At 40.4% G+C, this 12,433-nt stretch overlaps 1 protein-coding gene across 2 annotated transcripts; it reads left to right on the top strand.

Moving 5' to 3' along the window:
* The first annotated feature begins 8,049 nt into the window (after positions 1–8,049).
* On the top strand, positions 8,050–10,995 carry cnbpa (CCHC-type zinc finger, nucleic acid binding protein a). 2 transcript variants are annotated; one of them, XM_072696730.1, is made up of 5 exons: positions 8,050–8,138; positions 9,108–9,219; positions 9,337–9,402; positions 9,530–9,728; positions 9,946–10,995. In XM_072696730.1, the coding sequence occupies exons 2-5, from the start codon at positions 9,111–9,113 to the stop codon at positions 10,061–10,063; spliced, it is 492 nt and encodes a 163-aa protein (XP_072552831.1). In that variant the 5' UTR covers positions 8,050–8,138; positions 9,108–9,110; the 3' UTR covers positions 10,064–10,995. The 2 variants fall into 2 exon arrangements, with proteins under 2 accessions (XP_072552831.1, XP_072552830.1); XM_072696729.1 differs by having other exon boundaries at positions 9,337–9,429.
* The last annotated feature ends 1,438 nt before the right edge of the window (positions 10,996–12,433 follow it).

Here is a 12,433-nt window from a genome sequence, read left to right as displayed (position 1 = left end):
TTATCTCTATTTCTGTCTATCTGTCTATCTCTATTTCTGTCTATCTATCTATCTCTATTTCTGTCTATCTGTCTATCTCTATTTCTGTCTATCTGTCTATCTCTATTTCTGTCTATCTGTCTATCTATCTGTCTATCTCTATTTCTATCTATCTGTCTATCTCTATTTCTGTCTATCTGTCTATCTATCTGTCTATCTCTATTTCTATCTGTCTATCTCTATTTCTGTCTATCTGTCTATCTCTATTTCTGTCTATCTGTCTATCTCTATTTCTGTCTATCTATCTATCTCTATTTCTATCTGTCTATCTCTATTTCTGTCTGTCTATCTCTATTTCTATCTATCTGTCTATCTCTATTTCTATCTGTCTATCTCTATTTCTGTCTATCTGTCTATCACTATTTCTGTCTATCTGTCTATCTCTATTTCTATCTGTCTATCTCTATTTCTATCTATCAGTCTATCTCTATTTCTGTCTATCTGTCTATCTCTATTTCTGTCTATCTATCTATCTCTATTTCTATCTATCTGTCTATCTCTATTTCTATCTGTCTATCTCTATTTCTGTCTGTCTATCTCTATTTCTATCTATCTGTCTATCTCTATTTCTATCTGTCTATCTCTATTTCTGTCTATCTGTCTATCACTATTTCTGTCTATCTGTCTATCTCTATTTCTATCTGTCTATCTCTATTTCTGTCTATCTGTCTATCTCTATTTCTATCTGTCTATCTCTATTTCTGTCTATCTGTCTATCTCTATTTCTATCTATCTGTCTATCTCTATTTCTATCTGTCTATCTCTATATCTGTCTATCTGTCTATCACTATTTCTGTCTATCTGTCTATCTCTATTTCTGTCTATCTATCTGTCTATCTCTATTTCTGTCTATCTGTCTATCTCTATTTCTGTCTATCTGTCTATCTCTATTTCTATCTATCTGTCTATCTCTATTTCTATCTGTCTATCTCTATTTCTGTCTATCTGTCTATCACTATTTCTGTCTATCTGTCTATCTCTATTTCTATCTGTCTATCTCTATTTCTGTCTATCTGTCTATCTCTATTTCTATCTGTCTATCTATATCTCTGTCTGTCTGTCTGTCTATCTATCTATCTATTTATCTATATATCTGTCTGTCTATTCTGTCTGTCTTTCTGTCTGTCCGTCTATCTGTCTGTCTGTCTATCTATCTATCTCTCTGTCTGTCTGTCTGTCCGTCCGTCCGTCTATCTGTCTGTCTGTCTATCTATCTATCTCTCTGTCTGTCTGTCTATCTATCTGTCTGTCTGTCAGTTTATCTATCTATCTGTTTATTTATCTGTCTATCTGTCTGTCTGTCTGTCTATCTATCTATCTATCTCTCTGTCTGTCTGTCTATCTGGCTGTCTATTTATCTATCTGTCTGTCAGTTTATCTATCTATTTGTTTATTTATCTGTCTATCTATCTATCTATCTCTCTGTCTGGCTGTCTATCTGGCTGTCTATCTATCTGTCTATCTGTCTGTCCGTCCATCTATCTGTCTGTCTGTCTATCTATCTATCTATTTATCTGTCTGTCTGTCTGTCTGTCCATCCATCCATCTGTCTATCTGCCTGTCTGTCTATCTATATATATGTCTGTCTGTCTGTCTATCTATCTATCTATCTGTCTATCAATCTGTTTGTCTGTCTATATTTCAGTCTGTCTATCTATCTATCTATCTAAAAATCCACCAACATGCATAGAAACCATCCAATCATCAAACAGCTGATGTTCAGCATTGCAATAATAACAAACTAAACCAACATGGCCTCATAATGAACTGCTGAAATCTTACAAAAGAAATCTTACAGTGACGTATGTTGGAACAGCAACACTTCATCACTTCCTGTTAGTACAGAACAGGTTCGCACATTAAGAATGAACAGACTAACCTGCCAAGCCCACACTACAAAGACAAGCGCATAGTATAGTTTCAGTAGAATGTAGGCCTGCCATGTGGGAGACCAGGGTCCGATCCTCGACCCGTGCAGAGGTTGCCAACTTCATGTGCTGTTAGGGATGGTGGTGACTTAGTGGTTAGAGCTCTGGGCTCTAGTATATACCTTTTTATTCAATTTGGACGCAGCCTAAATGTCTGAGGTTTCAATAAGACAGGCTCCTCCAGAATCCGCTCTAACCATGTTCTGATCATCTGCAGCTGATGTTCTGCTCCTGATCCCAATTTGAGGCGGTTAAGCAGTAATAAATGTGGGTGTTCTTTTTTTCTCACATTAAATAATATTTTTATTTAATTATATTACCTCTACCTCTCAGTATTGATCACATGAAGATCACATGTTCAGTAAATAATGTTAAAAACAAAGGTTTTCATTGGGTGTCCTGATTTCCCCGCATGACTGTATGTAGACCATAGATACTGTATATTGATGACATCACAACAGGTGACACCTGCAGCGTGTAATAGGTTAGAGGTCCTTCGCTATTGTGACGACGCCTGATTGGAGGAACGCTGTGAAAGGGAACGTCTATTTCTTTGTCTTGTTCTTAGTTACAAGGGTTCTAGATGTACTCTTAATAATGAAGATGCTTCAAAACAGGTGCTTTAGTGGTTAGAAGAACCTCTTTTGTTTCCTTTGATGAACCTTTACATCAAGTGATGGTTCTTCAGACCTCTAAAAGGTTCTTCACACTTACACATCTCTATGATAACGTATTTCCTCATGTAACTAAAAGCGGTTCTTCTGTGGCATCTGTAGTAGCGAAAAAGGGCTTTTTCACTTGTAATAATAATATTATTATTCTTCTGAAGCTTAATGATACTAAAGAACCCATACAGAACCATTTTAAGGTGATCATGATGCTTTGAAGAGCCTTTGCAGAAGATCTAACGTTCCTTATCATCATTTCCGTTGTCCAGTGTTGCATCATGATCAGCAGTTGGTCGCTAATCAGATTAAAGAGGTGAAGACATGGCTTCTTGAGAAACTGCTGAAGGAGCGAGAGTTCAAAGAACATCCGAACCAAAGATGTGCTCAGGGAGTGGAGAACAGAGTGCGAGAAGAGGATGGAGGAGGAGAAAGACTCCTGGATGAAGGTTGAGAAGTACTCTGTGAGGGAGCTGAGGAACGAGGTGGTGCTGATGAGAGAGGAACGTCTCAGAGAGAAAGAAGAGACCATGGAGGAGAAGCACAGCCTGAGGATGGAGGACGAGAATCGGATGAAAATCTGGAGGGAGGAACGGAGGATGCTGGAGGAGAGGCTGAAGGAGATGGAGAAAAGGATGCATGAGATGGAGGGAGCCAAGAAGAGGGTGGAGAAGGTGCGAGTGAAGGACCTGAAAGAATTCAAGAGGAGGCTGCAGATGGAGAGAGAGAAGGCCAAAGAGGAGCTAGTGGAATACATGGAGAGGATGGAGAAGGAGAGGGAAATGGAGAGGAAGGAGATAGGAGAATGCTGGAAGAGGCTGAAGGTGGAGAGGGAGAAGGACAAAGAGGAGATGACAGAGAACATGGAGAGGATGGTGATGGAGAGGAAGGAGATAAGAGAGTGCAAGAAGAGGCTGAAGATGGAGAAAGAGGAGATGAACGAATTTAGGGAGAAGATGGAGAGGCAGAGGGTGGAGGAGAAGGAGAGTCAGATCATGCAGAGGGAGAGGAAACAGATGGAAGAAGGGGTGAGAAAGATGGAGGAAGAGAGAACGAAAGAGAAGAAGTGGATGATGGAGAGCGTGCAGGAGGAGGCCGCTGAGAAGCTGGAGCTGAGAAGGATGATGTGGTGGATGAAGACTGAGAGGAACCAGGATAAACAGCAGCTAGAGAGTTATCAGGAGGGTTGCGAAATGAGGACGAGGGTGGTGGAGGAGCTGATCAGAGAGATGAACGAAAGGTTGGAGGCCCAGATAGAAAAGACAGAGAAGACATTCAGAGAGAGGGAGAAGGAGCGACAGCGGGAGTGGCAGAGAATGAAAGAAGTGATGAGGAAGGAGAGTCAGGAAGAGCTGCGGAGAAGGAGAATAGAAGTGGAGAAAGAAAGGAAGAGGATGGAGGAGGAACGGGAGAGAGGGAGACTGGAGCTGGCCAGGCATCAGGAGCTATCAGGAGAAGAATCTGAAGGCATCTGCTGAGGTGGAGGTGAACGCTGAGGGATCACAGAGAGGAACGGTGGAAGGACGGAGGACGAGAACCAGTGAGGAGCAGAGGAAAGAGGAGGGGAGCAAAGGCATGACCAGCAGAGCAGGAGAGCGCAAACTGAATGGAAGCCAGAATGGAAACTCAAAGGACGAACGCATAGAAATAGGAAAGGGAGAGAAGAACAGGGAGAAGAGGATGTTCAGATGGTTGAAGAAGTGGTCGGTGAGAAGATCGGCGGAGAAGAGACAGACATAAACTGGGTTAATTTGTTAATAATTGTTAATTAATTAATTGTAATAATTTCTAATTAATTGTTAGAGAATTCATTTTACAAAAATAATAAATATTATTACTCACAAATATTAACTTATGTGTGTTTTTATTGCTGGTTAACTAGAGAACATGGACATTGTGCATCAGCACTCACCCTCAACCCTACTTTCCCCTGCTGACCCATGCTCTCTCTCTACTGGAGGGGAAAAAATAGAAATAATTAATAAAAAAAAATATATATATATAATGTATAATATATATTTTTATTATTATTACAACAACAACAACAACAACAATAATAATAATAATAATAATAATAATAATAATAATAATAATAAGGGGGAAGCAGCATTTCAATTAAGGTAAACAGTGGTGGGCAGTGGTGGCTCAGCGGTTAGAGCGCCGAGATATTGATAACAGGGTTGTGGGTTCGATTCCCGGGCTCGGCAAGCTGCCACTGTTGGGCCCTTGAGCAAGGCCCTTTACCCTCTCTGCTCCCCGGGCGCTGGAGTTGGCTGCCCACCACTCTGGGTGTGTGTGTGTACTCACTGCCCCTAACACGTGTGTGTGTGTGTGTGTGTGTGTTCACTACCAGATGGGTTAAATGCAGAGGACACATTTCGCTGTACAGTCCACACTGTACAGTGACAAATACGTGCACCTTTTTTACAATAGCAAAGCTACTGCGCATGTCTGCTCCTCTAGCGTTTCCGGTAGCACCATTATTAGCAAAATATTCCTCTGTCAAAATGACGAAATTCCACAATAAATGATTATTAAAAGACGAGATATCTTTACCAGATTCTTCCAAATACTTTAAGTATTTTCTTCTGCTGATTAAAACCGTTTACCTGCTGTGAATCGCTGTCTTGAGGAGCGTGACTGCAGGACCGCGCACAGTTCAGAGACACGGCCGCAGAGAGCGGTGCGAGGCCACCTCACCCTCTTATAATTACACACACGTTCACCAAACACACCCAGACACACTCCTTCTGTAGGCCTGAGGCTCGGTGGTGTCCGTGTCTGTGGTTAGTTTCTGATTATTTACGGTCGTATCGTATTAAAAGTGAGAGCAGTCTGAAGTAGGCTACAGCTGCGGCCTGCAGGGTCACGAGGGGCAATGCAGTGTTAGGATCCAGACATGCCTGCCCAATGTACATGTGGGGTCCCAGCATTTTTGCCAGTGTAATTTATGCAGCTGTAAAGGCAGCTAGCAGTACATTCCTTGGTGCCATGAGGACAGATGAAGACTTGAGACATTATTTAATCAATCAATTAATCAATTAATCAGTTAATCAATCAATCTGTTAGATGTAACTTCTTCACTACCAGGCCTGATGTATGGATAGTCAGCTGCCCCCAGATTGCTGAGAGTGCTGGATACTGACCAAATTACTGCATGAAGTTCCCTGGCTCTCAGAGATATTATAATATATAATATTATATAATAATATTGTTAGAGTTTATGTACTATGGTACTTAAGAATGAACTTAAACTTAAAGTAACATTTATTTCCACACTTTTTAGGGTTGCTTTACCAGATAGGGATTAAGCACAGTGCACAGCATGGCACATAAGCCTTGATCTCTGTCTGGAAAACTGACTGGTAAAGTTATTATTTTTTTAATTAGTCTTTATTACAAACTAAGGCGTATTATTCAGTAACGACTTCTGTGCAAATTGGTGGGGTTGTTCTTCAGCAATAGAAGTGTGTAGTAATAATAATACTACTGTACGATGGGCGATATGTACGGATCATGGATTATTTTACCACTTATTGGGGCAATTTCCCAGACAGCTTAGCCTTGGACTATAGAAAACATCATTCTGATCAATGTAACCATGTTTTTTCACTGAAAGTAAAAATAGAGTCTAGGACTAGGCTTAATCCCTGTTAAAACCGGCTCATTATGTTACACTTCTAGTATGTGGGGTGTGCGTAAATGTTGGGGGGAAAAATATAAAAAGTCAAGACTGGGATGTAACAGTTTTAGGGTTTTAGAAATGGCCTTCCTGTCACTTCCGTCTACCGAACTCTCATTATTCAACCATGCCAGGATTAATACAGATTTCCATTCTAGTGTGTCTTTTTTTTTTAAAAAAAAGCCTTATTCCCCAATTCTTTGTAAAGTACTGCACTACCCATCCATCCTAAAGTCTTTACTATGGAAATTCAAATCTGCATGGTTTGGCACCTAAAAAGCACAAAGCACAGTGGATCATGTAATTATGTAATTATATATAATATTATATTGTATATATACTGCTAATGTATCTTGCTATTCCTTTTGCTGCTGTGACACTGTGGATGTCTCCACTGTGGGACTAATAAAGGATGATCTTATCTTATATTACATCTGTATCAAACACTAAATAAAGTTTTAGTTCCCAGATTTGCCTGCACCTTTAGAGCCCTCACACAAAAGGAGTGAAATATTTAGTTTGAGTGTAGTAAATCACTGACTGCTAGGAATGTTATGAAAAGGTATGATAGAAGTAAGTGGTAAAGGGTTATGGTTATTAGTGACTCTGAACCATAGAATTCAGGTACCCAATTATTCCATGTATGATAATTAAATGACAAAAACAAAAATATGCACAAAAGACCCTAGAGATTAAAGACAATACTAAGTGTGATGGAGAAGAAAAGCAAATGGTTGAAACTGCTTGCAGTGCTTTGTGAGAAATATAGTCTTGTATGTGTACTTTTTGTTCGTTTTCCAAAACACTTTTCGCTCCAATTCACAGTATAGTGATTGTTCTTGTACCTATATGGTTTGATGTTTATATATGTCTTGATATATATATATATATATATATATATATATATATGTGTGTGTGTGTGTGTGTGTGTGTGTGTCTTTTTATATATAGATATTATTTATGTAAACGAGAAAAAATTGGAAGTAAAAACATTAAAAAATAAGGAGGCTCGTCTACACAAAAAATGGACTATGTATGCAAAATCAGAACATGTATAAAACTTATATAATAATAACAACACCAACAAAAAATAAATAAAATAAAAAACTACAAAGTGTGACAGAGATTTTGTGAAATAAATGGGAAAGTGATTGGTTGAAAGCTCGCGGTGCTTTGTGGGATACGTAGTTCTTTACAATCGTTCTTTACAACCTCGGTCTCGTTTAATTATATATTTGTGTTCGTTTTCAATACATTTCAAAACATTTATTGTTGATAAACTTTATTAAAGTGTCTTGGTGTTTCCAGTACCAGTGTTGCTCCACTTAAAAGCATATTAATAATGCATTACAATGCATTGCATTATGGGATATGTAGTCCATTACAGTCGTGAAAGCACACCGTCTTGGCCATTTACCTTTCTTTGTTCTTTTTCAAAACCACCTCCTGCTCCGAATCCTGTATTACCGTGATATACATGTGTGGTTCTCATGCATGTATGGTTCTGTGCTGTGTAGAACCCTTAAAACGCTCTTTCTGCTCCGTGTCTCTGTAGAAAAACAATAGGATTCCGAAGCACTTCCGAAACCAGGGGCGGGCACTGCTCAGCTCAGGCTGTGTTCTGATTGGACCGTTCTTGGGGGGCGGTGGACGGCATCGTGCGTTAGTCATTGGCTCGGGTGCTTCGCTTTAGTCATCCCTGATTGGCTCCCGCGCCCGTCACTCCATGCGGACATGCGCAAACCGTATGTGGCGCAGCGGAGAGGGGGCGGAGTCATACGCCAGTGAGTCACGTAGCTAGCTAGCCTGTAGCGAAGCGAGCAGGTGAGTCCAGCACGGTTTTAAGGTCATTTTTAAGATTTATTTTCTTTGAATTAAATATATGGCGTCTAATTGTTAATGCGGGGTAACGAGAATGCTAGCAAAGAAAGCAAAACACGCTGCGGGAAGGGATCTTTCTTTGCGAGCGGGCTAGCCGTTTCCCCTCGGCCAGGTCTCGTGGCCTAGCTGCAGCGTGGCTGCGCGGGAAGAAAAAGCCTTCTCGTGTTTATTTTTCGGTTTAATCCGAAACGTAGGAATTTTTATGTCAATTAAATTACATAGGTATTTTAATTTAAGTAAAAATGGTTGAATTTGGTGGGTTTTAGTCGACGCTGTTGGTCCCGTGCGTGGTGCACCGCTGCGGCCCAATGGAGAAACGCTGAGCTGCACATTCTGGACGCAGCGCACGTTGGCCGGCCCTCATTCCCCCACATTGGAGCTCAGATCTCTCTCTCATTTACTCCAACTCTTAAAAATACAGCCGGGATTAAGTGCTATTTCTCTTATTTCCACCTCATTTGACTGATAAAAGCAGTGTAGCCTCCTTTAGCACGTTTTAGGTGGCAGTTTTAGTAACTTTAAAACTGCAAACCAGCATCAAATCTCAGATTTTTGCTTAAAGTGAGTTAATATCATTTTTAAAATTGGTTTATAATGTATATTTGTGGAAAAGGGGGTGCTTGGCTGCTCCCTAGCCTTCTACCATGTGTGCTGATTCACATGGCATGCCTCTGAAGCCAGTTAGATAGCTAGTATTTCTGTAGCTGTGTCATATATAACTAAAAATCTGTGTGGATTATAACTTTTATATAAATATATTCTAATTCAAACCATATTTAATAACTTCTTACTTTAGGACTGACCAATCAGGAGCACTTTTTAATAATTAGCGTTTATGCAGGTATTTGTGATTTCATATTTGCTGTGGTTGTATTAATCTATATGTATGTTTATCTCTCTCCCTCTTTTTAGATCATGGATATGAGTAGCAGTGAGTGTTTTGGATGTGGCCGCTCCGGGCATTGGGTCAAGAACTGTCCTAATGCCGGACGTGGCCGCGGAAGAGGCCGAGGCAGAGGAAAAGGTAAATACGCCGTTCCCTGGTCGTTACGACCAGGTCGTACCAGTACACACCGTTCACCTGGTGGATATTGATTTTTGTTTGTTTGTTTGTTTGTGTTTGCTTTTGTTTTTGCCACAGATCTCTTCTGTTACCGCTGTGGTGAGCAGGGGCACATTGCCAGGGACTGTGAACAGACGGAGGACGGTGAGGCACTGTCACCTTTCTCTCAAAGTATTTTACACTTGTAATATTTTGTTTTAGATATTATCCGATTGTAATGGAGTTTTGGGAAAGCCAACCAGGTGGTGTTTTTGCTTTGCTCATTTTGCAGCCTGCTACAACTGCCACAGGAGTGGTCACATCTCCAGGGACTGTAAGGAGCCCAAGAAGGAGCGGGAGCAGTGCTGCTACAACTGTGGCAAGGCCGGCCATGTGGCTCGAGACTGCGACCATGCCAACGAGCAGAAATGCTACTCCTGCGGAGGGTTTGGACACATCCAGAAGCTGTGTGACAAAGTGAAATGTTACCGGTAGGTCTCTGAAACTGCTGTCTGGATGAATATGGATATCCGTATGCAAAACTGTAATCTCTCTATAGACAGTTCCAGTTACATGCAGTCATTTCTGTTTAAAGAAATATGAACCCAAAGGAAAGCATATTTTTTATGGTTTGATTTCTAATCCTTTAGAAATGAGTCTGTCCTCGATTCCCACCTTTAAAACGCTAACTACTGATTTCTTTTCCAGGTGTGGTGAGATTGGCCATGTGGCAGTGCAGTGCAGCAAGGCCAGCGAGGTGAACTGCTACAACTGTGGCAAGACCGGTCACCTGGCCAGAGAATGCACGATCGAAGCCTCTGCATAACCGGTTTCCTCTGTCGCTCCCTCCTTTTTCAGATTGATGGTTGGTTGTATTATTTTCTCGGAATCCTCTTCATTGGCCAAAGGTTGGCAGACGGAGGCTTGTCCCAGGCCAGTGAGCTTCTTGACGTGTTTAAAGGAAAAAAAAAAAACGAAGGGGTGGAAAAATCTTTCTGCATTCAATACAAAATGTCTGTTTAGTTTGGTAGAGGTGTTATGTATAATGCTTTGTTAAAAAGACCCCTTTCCATGCCGCTGGTGAGAAGATCAATGACTGGGGCACAGTGTGCTATGTAGGACCTCTGGGCTTGAAGTGAGCCTTCGTAAGATGATGAGAGGCAGAGGTTGGGGATGCCTCAATTTCTGTGTACAGATTTTTGTTTAGATTAAGTTGGGAAAAATATGAGTTGGCTTAAGAGAGTATGACCGGGATAACCATTCGCAACACAGGAACCCATCTTAATCCGGGCCCCACGAGCAAGGTGGGCGTTAACTTGTGAAGAAATATGTAATATGGATAATGCTGATAACACCGAAATATTGAGAAATCCCAAGTTCTTGTGAGTTTTGTTTTTGTTTTTTTTCTTTACACTTTTTTTTTTTGTTTTGTTTTTTTGGGACTTTTTTTGTACAAAGTCATCAGTTTGCAACTTCAGCAAACGTCGCTCATTAATGCCTAAATATTCCAAAAGTAATTTTAGTCATTTCTATCCTAAATTATCAAGAACAATAAACTTGTGGATTTATCAGTAATTTGCAAAAGGAGAATGTTTTCACAGAAATCAAATATTATTTTTGTACAATATCACTTGGACTACTGTAAGAATATCATTTGCTTGTACTCAGTTTTTAAGTCGGAAAGAAGATGCAACTTAAGTCCTATAACATAGAAAATGTAATTTTAAACTATCAATAAAGCTGGAGGAGGATCGGGAATCTGAGTTGGCCTTTTTTCTCTCTCTTCTTTTATATTTGTCAACAACCACCATGATGCTGGATGCAAAAAGTCAAGAAACCAATTAACACACTGTGCCAAACCTGTTTTAATAAAGGAGGGAGCTCTGCTTCTCTATAGGGGTTTCCACTAAGATAAAAAGAGGAAATAATGAAAGTTAAGCATCAAAGTAGACTATGTCCAAATGTTTGTGGACATCTCTTTGAATGAATGAATGCATTTGGCTACTTTTAAGCTGCACTCGTTGCTGAAGCCGATGTGCAAATCAACACACAGACAGCAGTTGATCTAGTCCCTGTAGAGAAGTACTGCCAATAGAATAGGACTCTGTGGAGCAGATAAGAATCATGGACCTACTGGCACCATGCCTAATACAGGATGGGAGATATAGAGCATTAAATAAGAATAATTGTGAGGATCATCCAACATTTTGATGCTGTTGTTTCTAAATGCAATCAAACCCTTACAGCAATGCCCCTCCAAACTAGTAGAAAGCCTTCTCTAGGCTTCAGAATCAACTCTGGAAAAACAATAAATGAGCAGGTGTCCCAATACTTTTGGCCATATAGAACTTTTAATAAAATGTCATGAATATGTTGTATATTTTGCTCAAAAAGTACATGAACGAATGGAAGAGCAGGTTTATGGGCCAGTTGGGCAAAAATCCTTCATCAGTGATTGAGCTGTAGCAGCAGTCAAGCATGCTGATTAAATGGGCTTCCAGCAAGGTTTCAATCAAAACGTCATCCCAGGTGATCAGTCTTGATTGAAACCCTGTCCTTCTGAACACCAGTAAATGGAATAAATGTAACACTGTATGATCATTAAGGTTCAGCTTGAGAGCCCAAATCAAAATCCAGACCTGGAAATCATGAGCCAGTGGCACACGGCTGAGGTCTAGCCTTGGGCTAAATCACAGTGCCAGTGATGGTTTTCATAGGTTAGCTGTACTGTTTATCTGAATATGGGTCACTGACCCACAGATGCTCAAAAGTCACCTATATGAGGTGGCTTAGAACAATGGGCTTTACACAAAATACCAAATGAGAGAACATTGACAGCAGTCCTTCTTGATCAGAGGGATTATATTCATTATTATACTCCAAAAGTATTCACACCCCTGTTCACATTTTGTCTCCGTACAACCACAAAGCATAATGTATTTCATTGAGATTTTAAGTAATAATGAAAAGTGTGATGTGCAAAAGTATTCAGCCCCCTCTAAAATCATACCTCTAAATCAACTCCTTCAGGAGTCCAGCTGTGTGTAATTTAGTCTCAGTATAAATACACCTGTTCGGCGAAGGCCAGTCTCTAGCTGTGCAAAGCTAGTAGAGACATACCCCAAAAGACTTGCAGTTGTAATTGCAGCCAAAGGTGGCTCAACAAAGTATTGATATAGGCGGGGGTGAATACTTT

This window comes from Salminus brasiliensis, chromosome 14, assembly GCF_030463535.1.
Source record: "Salminus brasiliensis chromosome 14, fSalBra1.hap2, whole genome shotgun sequence".
NCBI lineage: Eukaryota > Metazoa > Chordata > Actinopteri > Characiformes > Bryconidae > Salminus > Salminus brasiliensis.
This window is presented reverse-complemented; position numbering and strand designations above follow the sequence as displayed.

Coding starts and splice junctions, on each gene's coding strand:
- cnbpa (XM_072696729.1), top strand. CDS start 9,111: ATGGATATGAGTAGCAGTGAGTGTTTTGGATGTGGCCGCTCCGGGCAT. Junction 9,220..9,336: donor AGGCCGAGGCAGAGGAAAAG/GTAAATACGCCG, acceptor TTTTTGCCACAG/ATCTCTTCTGTTACCGCTGT. Junction 9,729..9,945: donor GACAAAGTGAAATGTTACCG/GTAGGTCTCTGA, acceptor TTTCTTTTCCAG/GTGTGGTGAGATTGGCCATG.